We start from the raw sequence: 16,006 nt of genomic DNA on the forward strand, positions 1-16,006 counted from the left end.
GGGAATGAATCGACCGTGTAGTCCGAACGGACGGCCCCCGGGCTGGTACCCGGCCCACCTAAATGATCGGACACGGTAATTACGGTACTCGTTAAGCTCTAGCTATGCGCCAAGCGCCGTTCTAAGCGCTGGAGGGGATACGAGCAAATCGAGTTGGACACGGGCGCTGTCCCACGTGGAGCTCGCAGTCTCAGGCCCCATCTTCCACATGAGGGAACTGAGGCCCGGAGAAGGGAAGTGACTTGCCCAAGGACACACGGCAGACGTGTGGCTAGAGCCCGGGCCCGGGAGTCAGGAGGGCCTGGCTTCTCATCCCGGCTCCGCTCTCCGGGCCTCAGTTCCCTCGTCGGGGAAATGGGGACCAAGACCGTGAGCCCCACGTGGACTCGTCGTGGGCGGGGACTGTATTGGTTTAAACTGATAATGGTGGTATTTTTTGAGCGCCTGCTACGTGCTTGCTACATTTAGTATTGTATCGTACTCTCCCGAGTGCTCAGTACAGTGCTCTGCACACGGGAAGCGCACGACTCAACTGATCTGAATTGGCAGGGACTACGTCTTACCCGACTACTCACTCTCTATCCATCCCAAGTCTTTAGAGCAGGGCCTGGCACGTAGTAAGCATTTAATAAATACCAGAAAAAAAGGAAGAGTTCCGTGGTACCCGTCTCTGAGAGGGACACTCACGTGGAACTGAAAAATCGTTTCCCAACCACCCGCCGAGATGCTTCAGAAGAGGAGAGGAACTTCTCAGACACAGGCTTTTCTGCTTAAACAGGGTCCCGAGTGAGGCTGGAGGATTTCAAGGGTGCCACCATCGTGCCCGTGCCCAAAGAGGACAGACTTGGGAAAACTACCGGCCGTAGTTCGTTGCCATACCCAGAGGGAACAAACTCGGGAAAACCAACCGTCCCACTTCCCGCGACATCTCCGTCTCTCCACCACGGAGACCGGCCTGGCCCGAGTCGTTCGGAGCCACGTTCCCCGTCATTAATAGAACGAAGCAAAAACATGTCACTCGACCGACTTTATCCCGCGAGGCTGCCCGGATGGCTAGAGTCCGAAGACCTGGGTTCTGATCCCGGCTCCGCCACCTGGGTGCCGGGGGTGACCTGGGGGCAAGTCACCTCACTTCTCTGGGCCTGGGTCCCCTCATCTGGAAAATGGGGATGAAGACCGTCAGCCCCACGTGGGACACGGACTGTGTCCAGTCTGATCTGCCGGTACCTACCCCAGTTCTCAGAAGAGTGCTTGGCACATAGTAAGCACTTAACCAACACCACATGAAAAAAAAAAAATTGTGGCGTGATGACTACACTGAAATTCTTTGCAGATCGTCAACTTCCCGAGGGCGGGAATCCCGCCGATTCTTCGGCACTCTCCCGAGCACCTAGCTGGGTACCCGATCGATGCTACGCTGACCGACGATGAACACGTGTGTTATATCGCACTCTCCTAAGCGCTCAGTACAGTGCTCTGCACACAGTAAGCGCTTCGAAATACGACTGACTTCGCTCTTCAGGGGCTTGGGCCCAGTGCCGTCCGAAAGACAGCGGTTCTGATGGTTCGCCTCAAGACGGTTTACGGCCGAGCTGGCTCGGCGGAGACAGCCCGGGCTTGGGAGTCAGAGGACGTGGGTTCTAATCCTGCTCCGCCACCTGTCTGCTGCGTGACCTGGGGCAAGCCACCGTCACCTCTCTGGGCCTCAGTTCCCTCATCTGTAAAATCGGGGTGAAGATTCTGAGCCTCAGGTGGGACAACCTGTTTACCTGGGAGTCAGAAGGGCCTGATTACCTTCTATCTAACCCCAGCGCTGAGAACAGTGCCTGGCACATAGGAAGCGCTCAACACATACCGTCATGATTATTATAATTATTATTCCGTGGGCTATCCCGACCTAAAAATGCGCGTCTGGATCCCGGCACGGCAGCTGCTCCCTGTTCCAAGATGAGCTGACGGAGTAAGGGGCGGGAAATGCTCTTGCGAAGCCAGCGCGGGGGCTGGCCTGATGGAGCCCGTCAGCGTCCTGGCAGGCGGGCACTGACCGATCCCCAAGTGCCCCACCAAGCTCCAGCCCCAAGGTCAACGGGGGCGAAAGCTGTGCCCCAACCTCTACCCGTTTACGAAAGGCGGTCTGCTCATAAATGGTTACCCACCCCGGCAACCGGCGGGCTGCCTGCAGGAGTAATAACAATAATAATAATAATCACCGCCACGACGGTATTTGTTAAGCGCTTACTATGTGCCAGGTACTGTTCTTGGCGCTGGGGCAGATACGAGATCATCGGGTTGGACAGTGTCCCCGTCCCACGTGGGGCTGACAGTCTTTAATCCCCGTTTGACGGACGCAGGGCACTCGAGGCTCGGAGAAGTCCAGGGAGTTGCTCGAGATCGCACGGCAGACGGGTGGCGGAGCCGGGATAAGGAAGCGGGACCTCCTGACTGCCAGGCCCGGGCTCGAACCACTCGGCCCCGCTGCTCCCCGTACAACGGAGGGGCCGGAACCCATACCCCGGATCCCAAGAGGCCAGCGCCGAAAACGCGTCCATCTGGAGCTCCGGCGGTCTCTCTTGCCCGGATCCTTTTTTCCGTGAAGGAAGGGGAAGGCTGCCTATTTCAGAAGGAGAGGAAATTCCGTCCGCGCACACTCGAGCGCCGAGCGCTCTCTGTGCGCTCCGCCGTCTCTGGCCTGCTGAGGAAAGACCTCAGGACCCCGTTTCCCCTCCTCAGGATCGCTGACTGGGGGCTACCTCCCTTCGGGATTCTGTTTCCTCTTAACGTTACCGCCTGGCGGGAGGCTGGCGGGGGGGGGAAGGCGGAGGAGGGTCGAACGAGAAAACCAGGCCGACGCCAACCACCTGACTCCAAATTCTCCAGGACAGGCAGAATTTCAGGGGCTTGGCAACGCCGAGCTGGGGAACGGAATACCGGGCGAGGTGGGGACGGCTCCCTTCCTCATCCCCTTCCCAAAACCCCCTCTGGCAGGCGCCTGCCTCGACGCCGGCCCGCCGCCTCGGGCCCGAGCCGGGCGGGGAGGGACGGCGGCGGGGCGCCCGACTTACGGGAGATCATGAGGTAATCCTCGCAGTTGCCCTTGTCGTCGTCGTCCTCGTCGTCCTCGTCGTCGTCTCGCCGCTCCACGGGGATGCCGTTGGCGTCGATGACGGCCTCGGACGCGCAGTCGGCCACCAGCACTTCCTCCGAGACCACGCCGGCCGCCAGGGGGTCGGCGACCATCTCCGCGTCCACGACGCCGTCGTGGACCACGTGCTCCACGTGCCCCACGTGCCCCGCGGCGGGGGGGATGTGGACGGGCTCGCCGGCCAACACGTGCTCCGGGACGGCCGCGACGGCCGCGGGGACGTCCGGGGCCAGCACGTCCTCCGGGACGGCGCAGTGGGCCAGCGAGACCTCCTCGGGGACCTCGGGGCCCAGCACCGGCTCCGGGATGATGACCGTCTCCGACACGTCCGCCTCGTCCAGGATGTCCGGGCACTGGACGTCCTCGATCACCACGTCCTCGATGACATCCTGGATCACCACGGAGTCGGGGTCGTCGGGGACGAAGTTGTGCACCGTAATGTCCGAGTCCACCACGTCCGAAACGAAGACGGTCTCTTGTACTTCCACCAAAATCTGCCCGCCGTCCATGTGGGAAGCGGCGGCTCCTGACAAAGGAAGAACGGAGAAATGTCAGCTCGCTCACCGCCAGGCCGAGGCCAACGGGGCCCTCTTTGCGATAATAACCATAATCGGGGTATCTGTTGAGCGCTTACTATGTGCCAGGCAGTGTACCGAGCGCCGGGCTGGACAGAAGCACCTCGGGTTGGACACGGTCCCTGTCCCACGCGGGGCTCACAGTCTCAATCCCCATCTTCCAGACGAGGGAGCTGAGGCCCAGTGAGGTGACCCGCCCGAGGTCACACAGCAGACAGGTGGCGGAGCCGGGATCGGAACCCGCCACCTTCTGACTCCCGTGCTCTATCCGCTAGCCCGCACTGCTTCCCTTGTAAGCGCTCGCCGAAGGCGAGCTGCTTCGAAGACTCCTCTCGACCCGGCGCGCGGCTTGAAGTCGCAACACCCCGCCGTCCTGATGTGTGTCCTCGGTTCTTCCAAGGTGTTGGGGGGGGGGGGGACTCCCTTCCAAGCAGCTGGGACACGGCTCGGAGAAGTGGGATGGAATCCCCCCTACCCCTTCCCCGAGACCCATCTCCGCCCTCCCACCTTCCCGGATCACCCGGATCGACAGCCCGGAAGCTCCGCATTCCCTCAGCTCCGCCTGGGAGATTGCCGGGTTGGCGGCCCCCTCTTCCAGATGAGCAAACTGAGGCCCAGCAAAGCGAAGTCACTTGCCCGAGGTCGCCCGGCGGCCAAGCGGCGGAGCCGATCGAGAACCCCAGGCCCTCGGATTCCCGGGCTCCCTCCGCTGGGCCTCGCCGCTTTCCGAACGGATGAGGCGCTTAGGGTGGTGCAGAGCGCTGTACTTGAGCGTCGGGGGAGCAAGGGGACTCTCCAGTCCCTGGGAAAATGGGAACTGACCGCGCGCCGGAAGGGCCGTGACTCACTCGGTCAACGGTTGCGCCTACCGGCCACCTCGCGATCCGCTGACCGGGAAGATGCCTACCGGACCGGAGGGAAGAGCAGACGTGGGGTAAGATCGTTCCACAAGACAGGTTCTGGGAAGCCACCGTTCCGGGAAATAGCGTTCCCGGGAGGAGTTACAAACATCGGTTAGCTATCCTTTTTTCCCGGTGACCGCTGTCTTGGCTCTTTCCCCGGATAATAGTAATCGTGTGTTCGTTAGGGGCTCGTTAGGGGCCGGGCCCGGTCCCGAGCGTCGGGATGGGTACGAGCCAAGCCGGTCGGTCACAGTCCCTGTCCCACGTGGGGCTCACGGTCTCAATCCCCACCTTTCCCACGGGGGAACTGAGGCCCAGAGAAGTGACGTGACTTGCCCGAGGTCACCCAGCCGACGAGGGGCGGATGCTACGGCCCGTTCTACCGCACGATGCCGAAGAATCACCTGTGGTCGCTACCTTTGGCGGCGGCTCTTTCAAGTGGGTAGGCGCTATCGTTTCCGTCTTACCGATGAGGTCACTGAAACTGTAAGAGAATCTGGGGCATGCCCAAGGTCGCGCCGACAAGAGCGGTGGAGAACTCAAGAGTCGCTAGCTTTTGAGGTTTTTTTGGTTTTTTCGACGGCGTCTGAGAAGCGCTTCCTAAGCGCCGGTCACCTTCCTGAGCGCCGGGCCGGACGCCGGGTCATCGGGACGGACGCGGCCCCCACCCCACGCAGGGCTCCCGACCCTCCCCCCATTTTGCAGACGAGGGAACCGAGGCCCAGAGAAGCGAGCTGACCTGCCCAAGGGACCGCGGCAGAGACGATTGGCGGAGCCGGGATGAGGACCCGGGTCCTCGGACTCCCTGACCCGAGATCTCGCCACCAGGCCACGCTCCTTCTCGGCCTTTTTTTTTTTTTTTACCACGGAGGCTCACGGAACCGCCCGATCCGCCTTCGGGGCCTAAAAACGGCGGCGCGCCGTTTTCTCCGAGGAGTCAAACGCCCTTCGGAGAGAGAATGCTAGCTGCCCAGAGAAGATCCCAGGGAGGCCAGGGTGGGGAAGGCCTCCCTTTCCATTCTACGCGAGCCCACCATCCTCTCTCCTCCGACACGGACCACGGAGGGGAGAAAACATCGCGGCCCGGCGACGTGCTGCCCGAGGGGGGCTTCAGATAGACCCGACTGCCCACGGCAAGACGAGGTGAAGCGCTAACGGGCCGGCGGGCCGAGCTGCCCGCTTTAAAACGACCAGACCCGGCGGACTTCACGCGCCGGGCGCGGCGGGGAAATCTCCGCCCGGCAGGCGTCGTTCGGTCGATGGCTCTGCGTGCGGAGCGCTCTACTCGGCGCCCGGGAGGGTACCCTGCAACGAGAGACGCGTCCCCTGCCGGGACCGGAGCGCCCTCGTCTCCTCGAGCGCCTGCAGGTCTATCGACTAGGCTCGGCGAAGGCAAGCCCCCTGGGCGGTTTTATACCTGTGGCATCAAAAAATGAGTTTGGCTCGTGTGGCTGCAATTCAAGTCCATCTTCGTCCATGGCCTTTAATTCTCATCAGTCCCTGAGCCTGGGGCAACAAACAGACACCGGGAAAAAGAAAGGTTAATCGCCTCTGCCGCCCGACTTACTGTGGAAAAGGGAGAGAGGGACGCGGGCCCGGCACTGCGCTAAGCACTAGGGGTAGGTCGGCGGGTCAGGCGCAGGCTCCGGCTCGCATTACAGGCGTAGCGCTACCAATGGGACGGTCGCTGGAGCGCCGGCATCCGGGAAGCGCTCACTAGGGGTCAAGTGCCGTTCCGGGCGCCGCGGTGGACGCCAGGTCATCGGGCTGGTCGTCGTCCCCGTCCCTCGCGGGGCTCCCGGTCGAAAGCTAATCCCCTTTTTACGGAGGAGGAGACTGAGGCCCCGAGAATTCGGTCAGTCGTCTTTCTGGGGCGCTCGCTGTGGGCGGACCACTGTACTAGGCGCTTGGGAGAGGAGGGGCAGAACAAGAAAACGACCCGTCCTCTGCCCGCTACGAGCTTCCGGTCTAGAGAAGCGAAGCGGCTGGACCCAGGTCACACAGCCGACGCGTGGCGGAGCCCGGTTGAGAACCCAAGTCCACTGATCCCTCGGGCTCTCTCCACTGAGCCGTGTTGCCTGCCACATGTAGAACGGCGCTTGGCACGTAGTAAGGCTGAACAGATGCCATCGCTATTGGGGGCTTACTGGTTGCGGGGCACTAAGCATTAGGGAAGAAAACACGGGGGGAAGGAGACACGGTTCCTGTCCTTCGGGGGGCCGAGGGGACTCCCGTTCTGAAATGAAAAGGGGGAGAAGGGACTGGTGACAGAGGAGAAGCGGCGCGGCCTCGAGGAGTAATCGCAGGCCCGGGAACCGGGAGGACCTCCCGGCCCCGTCAATGCTCTGCCGGGTGACCTTGGGCAAGTCGCTTCGCTTCTCCGGGCCTCGGTTCCCTCATTTGGAAAATGGGGATTAAGACTGGGAGCCCTACGTGGGACAGGGATCGTGTCCAAACTGATCAGCTCGTAATATAATAATAATCATAATCATAATCATAATCATCGTTTCCGTCGAGCGCTCTCTAGGCGCCAGGCACTGTACTAAGCACTGGGCTCGATACTAGCCAATCTGTCTATCCCCGGCGCTCAGTACGCTAACTGGCCCAGAATGAGCATTTAACCAACCCCATTTAAAAGAAATAAAGATACATGAGGAGAGACTGGACCCACAGCTCTCCCGGTCGGAGAGGCACCAAGGCGACTTTTCTGAGGAACTTTATGCCTGGGCCAAGTCGTGCGTGAATCCCGGTGCCGCTGTGGCCCCATCTACCCAAGTCGCTCCGTCGACCGTATCGACGGATCGCTCCCTGTTGCGCAGAGCGCTCGGGAGAGTCCGACGGGGCAGCGCAACCGACACGTTCCCTCCCCGCCCACGACGACACCGCCCCGAACCACGCCGGGGGAAAGCAGCGCGTTTAGGGAAGATGGGGGGAGCCCGGGCTGGCGGACGTATCCCTGCCCAACGGGCTCCCCCACTTATTCGGGACCCGCCGACGGCGTTCCCGAGACGGTGACGGCCTCGTCTCCGTAGGAGACGTCGCATCCTTGGACGGTGGCGGGAGGAGAGGCGGGAGGCGGGGTTTCCGGGGCGCTCGGGGGAGAGGCCCGAGGGAGGACGGTACGACAGTCTGCTGGTCGTCAACCCCCTCCGAGGAACTTACGCCGGCCCGCCTCTCCGGTCTCTCCCCGGGGCATGTCTGTCCAACTCCTCCGCACTCGAGGGGGCCGCCGCCTCGAAGGCCTCGCTATCCAGAATTGAATTCAAATCTGGAAACGGAGGCGGCGGTGTTGGTGTTTTTTGGTACGCATACGCAATAACCGGCCAATGAGAATACGGGGAAGGAGGGACGGAGAGGAGAGGTTCCTTGTGAGCGGGGAACGCGGCTACCGACCGTCCTCTTCCAGGTGCTCAGGACGGTGCTCTGCACACAATAAATACCACTCACTGAGGGCTGGATAAGTTGAGCCTCTTCCTCTAGGAGATGCAGCGTGGCCTAGAGGAAAGAGGCCGGGCCTGGGAGTCGGGAGGACCCGGGTTCTAATCCCGGCTCTGCCGCTTACTGGCCGGGTGACTTCGGGCAAGTCACTTCACTTGTCTGGGCCTCGGTTCCCTCCTCTGTCAAATGGGGGATCCATTACCTGTCCTCCCTCCTCCTTGGACGACGGGCCCCAGGCGGGACCCGATCCCCCCGTCGCTACCCCAAGGGCTCAGTAGAGCGCTTGACACGGAGCGAGCACTTCAACACCAAAATGACTATGATTATCCTTATTATTATCACTATTAAGCGCCGGGTTCGGCTTGCCAACGGCTTCCCGGGAGGCTGAGCAACGGGGAAAGACAGACTGGCGCCGGGGCAATGGAGAGGGTGGGGGAGGGAGGAGGAGGAAGGAGAAGGGCGGTCGCAGAAGGGAGGCCGTGAAGCGGAGAGGCCTTGAGGCCTAAGAGCCTGAGCCGTGAGGGCGGCCATGCGAACCACGATCTCGGGGTAAGAGCTTCGGGCTGAGGAGGAAGTGGGGGCAGGAACTGGGACACGGGTCTAGACTGTGAACCGGTTGCGGGCAGGGACTGTGTCCGTTCGATTGTTCTACGTCCTTCAAGCGCTCACTACCGTGTTCTGCCCACTGTCAGCGCTCGGTGAATACCACGGATGACGGGGATAACGAGAGCACCGGAGGGATGGCGAGAGGGGCAAGAGCAGGACTGGGGGGAGGGGGTGGCAAGGCCAGTCAAAGCGGCCTGACCCGCAGGCTGTCGTCCGCCGGCCCCTCCGGGTCGCTAGCCCCGGCTCTACCGCCGTCCGGTCGCGTGAGTGGGCAAAGTCACCCGACGATAACCACCGCGGTATTTGTTGCGCGCTCACGTACTCCGGCCAGCCACCGTCCCGAGCGCTGGGGTGGATCCGAGCTCGGCGGGTGGGACACGGTCCCTGTCCCACGTGGGGCTCACAATCTCGGTCCCCCTTTTCCGGACGGGGGGACTGAGCCCCAGAGAAGTGAAGAGACTTGGGCGAGTCAGAGTCACACGCAACACAAGTGGCAGTGCCGGGATGAGAACCCGTGACCTTCCGACGCACAGCCCCGTGCTCGACCCACTCCGCATCTAGCCTCTCTGGGGCTCGGCTTCCTCACCTGCGAAATGGGGATCGACTGCCCGCTCGCTCGCTCGCCCTCCCTCCCTCCAAGCCCACGGCCCTCTCCGGGACAGGTGCCGGGTCCTATCTGTTAGCCTCGGTGCTCGGCCCGGCGCTTGGCACAGAGTAGGGGGTAATAAATCCCCGCCCCCGGTTCTCGTTAGTGACTCCGGTCTACTTTTAGCCGCCGTGTACGAAGCAACTCTCCCGGCGCGAGGACGCAAATGCACCACACCGACCCCGGTGACCGGGGCGGTCCATCTCGGAGCAGCCGCTTGCCCGGCACACGAATCGCCACCGCCGCGAGCCTCGGTCTCTCCCTCTGTGAGATGGAGGGGACCGCGATGAAGCTCCCCGTGGTGACCGCCGGGAGGAACGACCCGGGCCACTGGAGGGCCGGACTCGGCGGAGAAGCACCCGCCACGGCCAACTTTTAGTGCCGGGTGGTCACGGAAGCCGCGGGGCCCAGTGGGAAGAGCCCGGCCGGGGGTCGGAGGGCCTGGGTTCCAATCCCGGCTCCGCCCCGCGGGCCTGCCGTGTGACCTCGGGCAAGGGGCCTCCCTTCTCTGGGCCTCCGGTCACCTCATCGGGAAAGTGGGGATTCGACCCCCGCTGCTCCTCCTACTTAGACCGGAGGGCCCGGGTGAGCCAGGCCCCGGATCCGACCCAGTTACCTCGACTGGACCCGGGCGCTTAACACAGAGTAAGTGCCGATCGAACGCTCCTATCATCCTCACTGTTATGCTTATTATTGTAGCCGCCGATGGAAACGGAGCGCTTACTGCCCGCGGGGCCCCGGGCGGAGGGCTCGGGAGAGTCCGATCGAACAGAGTTGGGGGACGGGTTCCTTGCCCACGGGGAGCTTAGAGTCTACGGCGCTAACAAGGAATCATCCAAATCCGTGTCGGCCAGTCGAAAGGATGCCGCCTGGCCCGGGGACAAGGACGCCCAAATCCCGGGACCTCCTTCTGCCCACCAACGTTCTCGTCAACTCCGATCCGGACCTCAACAGGAGGAGTTCGACTCCGGCTCCGTCGTCTGCGTTTCGGCAGACGACCCCGGCTGGCCGTACTTCCTTGCCAACAAAGCCTTCGGATTCTGCGTGGGAATTCCAGCGACTCGGGCTCCGGTCACACCGCGCTGCTGCCGGCCCCGGGGGGACGCCTAAGCGGCCCGGGGCAGCAGCCGGAGGCGCCCGGGCCTGGGGGTCAGGAGGTCCTGGGTTCCAGTCCTGACTCCCGCCACTTGGCGGCTGCGTTGATTTGGGGCAGGTCGCTTCTCTCTCCTGGGCCTCAGTTGCCTCGTCTGTAAAAATGGGGATTAAGACGGCGACCAGCCCCCGCCCAGATGGAAGAGGGACTGTGTCCAACCTCAGTGCTTGGCAGAGAGTAATACCTCAACAGTGATTACCATTTAAAAAAATAATTACGTCCATCCCGGGGTGGGTCTCAATAACCCAAACCTCAGTGATGATACTAATACTAATTAAGAACGGTAAATAACCGTAGCATCCGTTAAGCGCTTACTATGTGCCAGGTACCGCGCTAAGCCCTGGGATAGAAACAAAGCAAACTGGGTTGGCCACAGTCCCTGGGCTGAGACTCTTAATCCCCGTTTTCCAGGCGAGGGAACCGAGGCCCAGCCAAGCGCCTGGCCTGCCGAGGTCACGCGGCAGACCAGGGGCCGACCTGGATTCGAACCCCGGTCCCTCCGACTGGCGGGCCCGGGCTCCGTTCATTAGGCCCGGCCGCTTTTGAATCCGACCCTCGGGAATAATTGGGAGCTGGCCCAACTCCCGGCGAGAGAAAGGATTGGCTCTCGGCTGGCATCTGATTCTTATTAAAGCATGGGAGGGCGTCCTTGCCTCTACCCGAAGGGAGCGACGCATTTGGAAGTTCTCGTCAATGAACCCAACTCGCTTAGCCGAAGCCTACCGGGGACACCAGCGAGATGGAGGCGTCCACTTTTCTTAAAAACCGGCCCGGAGCCGCCTCACCGCTCGCAGTGCTACGAGACCCTAAGGAGACGGACACGCTCAAGAAGCGTGCATCCTCGCCCCGCTTCCCAAGTCCCTTCGAAATTCACACCTCCTCCCAGAAGCCTCCCCCGACTGAGCCCGCAACCGCCCTCCTTCCAGCTCAGCCTACGCCCTCGGACCTCTAAGGCGCTCTGGAAGTCGCCCCGGCTCCACGGCCCTCACGTCCATCTCCTTACACTCTACCCTCTGCTGGGTGACCTTGGGCAAGCCACTTCACTTCTCTGGGCCTCGGTTACTTCATCTGGAAAATGGGGATTGGGACCGTGAGCCTCTGGTGGGCCGGGGACCTGGGTCCACCCCGACTAGCTTAGCACAGTTCCTGGCACGGAATAAAGCGCTTAACGGATACCTCCGTCATCACCATTACCAGTATTATTACTGTCCCAAGCGTTCAGTACAGTGCCCTGCACACAGTCTACGCTCCGTAAATACCACCGACTGATGGATTTTGGCCTGCTTGCCCTAGGACTCTCTTCTCCATGACCTCCCCCCGTTGGCTTCCTCCTTCTGATCCATCAAGCTGACTCCCTTTTCTCCTGGGGGAAAATGACGACGACAACAAAAAAAAATCTTCTCAAATCTCAGCTCTTTTACCATCTATTCTCACACCGTCTGGTGGCCAAAATAGTTTGTTCGATGGCCGGGTTCGATCGACACCCCCTCGACTCTTAGCTCCTTGTGGGCTGGGACTGTGTCTACAAGCTTGGCCTTCCTGGACTCTCCCAAGCGCTCGGTACAGCGCTCTGCACCCAGTAAGCGCTCCATCAATCCCGCTGATTGATTTGCCAAGCAGATCCCGCCCACCGGGGCGCGACGCTGGAGGAGGAAAAGTATAATTCCACTCAATAAAGTAAATTTAAACTCGATTTTTGGGGGAGGGAGGTTCATTTTCCTCGGGGTGGATGGACGGACGAGCCCACTCCCTGCGAATAACTCTAAATTGCGAATAAAGACAACCCCCTTCACGCAGTCCTCCGCAAAACTGAACTTTCACTCGTCGATTCCGCCCCTGGTCAAAACCCCGAAAGACAGAATTCCGACCTCGCCCCTCTTACGGGGCAAACTCATTTAGAATCTCGTTAAGTTTTGTTTTGACAGCGGCGAGAGCAACATCCATCACTTCCCTCTGACGCTCGATGCGCCCATCGACCGACCGAATTAAATCAATGGTGTTCCTCGAGCGCTTACTGTGCGCAGAGCACAGGGCTAAGCGCTTGGGCGAGTCCAATTCAACAGAGTCGTTTCCCTGCCCACAACGAGCTCGGAGTCACCGATCCACGTTCCTCGAATTCAAAATATGGAAGAGGAACGGCATTAAAATTTTTCACATTTCTAAGATGCGCAAGCCTATGAAGCGATAAATCAGGACGGCTCCACTAGAAGAGTCGATGAAACAAATTCTACCCCCTTCCTTTTTGATCGACGTAAATAGATCCCTTCAAACAATGGAACTGTCTATCCACTGAAAAGTTAAATTTTTCCACCAAGTCACACTTCCATAGTTTCCATTCCTACTTTTAGTTTTTCACTTTTTCATCTTCTCTCACGTGTGCTTTTATTCTCCCTCTTTTTTGGAGCAAAGGCAAAATCAAGCCAAAGCAGCCTCCTTGTGTTCCTCGTTGCTTTCGCTTTCTGATTCTTCCGCACAAATTCAACAGGGTAATATCTGGGGAGTAAACCCGCCTTGATTTTTCTCTAAAAGAAGAGAATCCGATCTCTATCTGACTCTCTATTTCTCTTCTGAAGAAAACCACCTCCAAATGGTTTCACGACAAATCACAGATCACGGGCGGGCGGGGGGAGACGCAGTCGATGAGTTTGGCGGGTACTGAAAATGGGAACAAGCAAAGGAGGGAGTTGCGTGCACCCGGCCTGCCTTCGGTGTGTGCGGGCCTGCGCCGCGTACCTGGAAGCCTGGCCTCCCGAGGTGCGCACGCCTGCCCCGTGTATGTGTGTGTGTACGCACCTGAACGGCACGGGCACACGCCTCAACTGCACGTGGGGGCCTGAAGTGCGCGTACACGTGTGCGCATCACGTGTTTAAGCCTGCATCCTGTGTGTGTAGGCCTGCATCCTGTCTAAGCGTGGACCCCCGTCTTTAGGTCTAAGCCCACACCTGTGTGTAAGCGTGCACCGTGTCACCGCGTGCGCGGACGCGCCCTGTCGATGCCAGCCTGCGCGCTGCTGGGCCTGAGGGGGGCACCCAGTCTGTGTCCATCAACAGGCACCCCTCCTGTTTGGGTGGGTGCGTGCCCGCACATCTTGGGTGCAAGCCTGCACCCGCTGTGCCTAAGTCTGCATCCTCTGTGTGCATGTGTGTATAAATAAGGGGCGGCATCCTCTGTGTGCATGTGTGGATCAATAAGGGGTGGGGGAAGGAGTGGGGGGGGTAATAAGTGGGGGAGGAGGGGTGTAGGCGTGTAAGGGGGGAGGGAAGGAGGTGTATATGTGTATATGGGGGGGGAGAGGGGTATGTGTGTGAATACGGGGGGGGGAGGGTGTGTGTACGTATGTAAGGGGGAAGGAGTGTGGGTGTGTAAATAATGGGGGGGGAGGCGGTGGGTGTGTGTTTGTGTGTGTAAGGGGGGGGAGGAGCACTCACTGAGACGAATTTAAGGACTGCTTACAGTGTGCGGAGCTCTCTACTAAGCGCTTGAATGTGACTGTGTATGTAAATGGGGGGGGAGAGAAGGGGGGTATGTGTGTGGGGGGGGTGTAAGTAAGGGGGTGAAGGAGAGGGGAGTGTAAATAAGGGGGGGAGGAGGGGAGTGTGTGTGTGTAAGTAATGGGGGGAAAGAGGGGGTTTGTGTGAAAATAAGGGGGGAAGAAGGGGGTGGGGGTAAGGAGGGGATGCGGGGTGTAAGTAAGAGGAGACAGGGGAGATGGGGGGATGTAGGTAAGGGGGGATGGGGGGGGTGTAAGTAAGGGGGGAAAGAGGGGAGATGGGGGTGTAAGTAAAGGGGGAAGGAGGGGATGCGGGGTGTAAGTAAGGGGGCTGGGGAGTGTATGTGTAAGCAAGGGGGAAGGAGGGGGGATGGGGGTGTAAGTAAGAGGGGAGGATGGAAGGTGTGTAAGGGAGGAAGGAGGGGAGATGGGGGTGTAACTAAGGGGGAGAGGGGGGGTGTATGTGTAAGTAAGGGGGGAAGGACGGGGATGGGGGGGGTAAGGGGGGATGGGGGGTCTATGTATAAGTAAGGGGGGAAGGAGGGGGATGGGGGGTGTAAGTAAAGGGGGGATGGAGGAGTGTAAGGGGGGGGGGGGGTGTATGTATAAAAGTAAGGGGGGAAGGAGGGGGGTGAGGGGGGTGTAAGGGGGGATGGGGGAGTGTGTCTAAGTAAGGGGGGATGGGGGGTGGCGGGGCATGTGTGTGTGTAAGGGGGGGGGGGAGGAGTCGGGGGTGAATGTGCGTGCGTGTGAGTGTGTGTGTGTGTGAGTGTGTGTGTGCAGGCGCGCCGGCGGGGGAGGGGGGGAGGGGGGAGGCGAGGCCGAGGGCGTCCGGAGAGCAGAGCAGGGCGTGCGCGCGCGCGCAGGCCCGGCGGGTTCCGCGGGGGGGCGCGCGCGAGGGGGTGGGGGAGGGGCGGGCGCGCGCTAGCGGAATTTTCGGCCGGTCCGAGGCCTTCAAGATGGCGGCGCCCCCTCCCCTCCCTCCCCTCCCCTCCCTCCCTCCCCCCACCCCCTTCCCAACGGCCTCCTGCCGCAGCCGCCGCCGCCATCTTGTCCCCCCCTCCCCCTCCCCGATATTTACATAGCGAAAATGGCCCCGTCCTCCCCCCCCCCCCCCGGGGCCCGCGGCCCGTCCCCCCCCCGGCCCGCCGCCCCCGCCCGCCGCGGCCCTCGGGCCTCCGCCGCCGGCCCCCCCGGACGCCCCCCGCCCCCCGGGCCGGCACGCGGACCCCCCCCGGACGCCCCCCGCCTTACGGAGGAGCGGCTCGGAGGCCGCCGGGGCCGCGTCGGGGGTCCGGGGCCCGGGCCGGGCCGCGTCGGGGCCTAGGTGGGGCCGAGCCCGGCGCCGCGGCACGTTGGGCCTAGTGCGCGCGCGCCGCCGCGGCCTCCTCCTCCTCCTCCTCCTCCTCCTTCCTCCCTCCTCCTCCTCCTCCTCCTCCTCCCCCGGCCGGTCCTCCTCCGTCCGTCCGCCCGCCCCGGGCTTGGGACTCACCGGGCGGGCCGGGCTGGGGGGGGGGGCCGAGGGGTCCGGGGTCCGGGCGCTGCGCGGAGCGGAGCGGGGAGGCCGGGCGGGCTCCCGGCTGGCGGGGAGGCAGGCGGGCGGGCGGGCGGGCGGAGGGAGGAGGAGGGGCCGAGCTCGGAGCTGACAAAAAGCGGGCCAGAGCCCCGGCACGGGCCCGCCGTCAGCACGTCACGTCACCGCCCGCCCGCCCGGGACCCGCGGCCCCGCCGAAAGGCGGAAGGGGACGCGGGCCCCGCCGACACCGGGCCGCCCGCACGGCCGGGGCCCGCAGCGGCCCGACGCGGCCCGGCCTCCACCTCCTCCTCCTCGTCGTCGTCGTCGTCGTCCTGCTCCCGCCGCCCGGGCCTCGCACCCCCCGGCTCGCCTGGCGCCCTCCCCGACCGCTCGGCGCTCAGGCCTACCCACGGAGGGACCCGCTCCAGGCCGCGGCACCCAGAAAAATCCAGCCCCCCCCCCCTTTATTTTTTCCCTCAATATTCAAGCGCCTGCCGGGCGGCAGGCATGGACGAGGCGCCGAGGCCTACAGATGGG

At 62.1% G+C, this 16,006-nt stretch overlaps 1 protein-coding gene across 2 annotated transcripts in view; it reads right to left on the reverse strand.

Moving 5' to 3' along the window:
* The window catches only part of ZFX (zinc finger protein X-linked), a 38,865-nt gene extending 23,591 nt beyond the window's left edge, over window positions 1-15,274 (reverse strand). The window contains exons 1-3 of one of the 2 annotated variants that reach the window (XM_029079876.2): window positions 15,208-15,274; window positions 6,037-6,125; window positions 3,063-3,668 (exon numbers count right to left, since the gene is read on the reverse strand). In XM_029079876.2, coding sequence (XP_028935709.1) covers window positions 3,063-3,668; window positions 6,037-6,097 — 667 coding nt within the window. In that variant the 5' untranslated portion in view covers window positions 6,098-6,125; window positions 15,208-15,274. The remainder of the gene's footprint in view (window positions 1-3,062; window positions 3,669-6,036; window positions 6,126-15,207) is intronic. The other variant, XM_029079877.2, reaches the window with a different exon arrangement.
* Window positions 15,275-16,006: the final 732 nt, after the last annotated feature.

Source organism: Ornithorhynchus anatinus, chromosome 15 (genome assembly GCF_004115215.2).
Source record: "Ornithorhynchus anatinus isolate Pmale09 chromosome 15, mOrnAna1.pri.v4, whole genome shotgun sequence".
NCBI lineage: Eukaryota > Metazoa > Chordata > Mammalia > Monotremata > Ornithorhynchidae > Ornithorhynchus > Ornithorhynchus anatinus.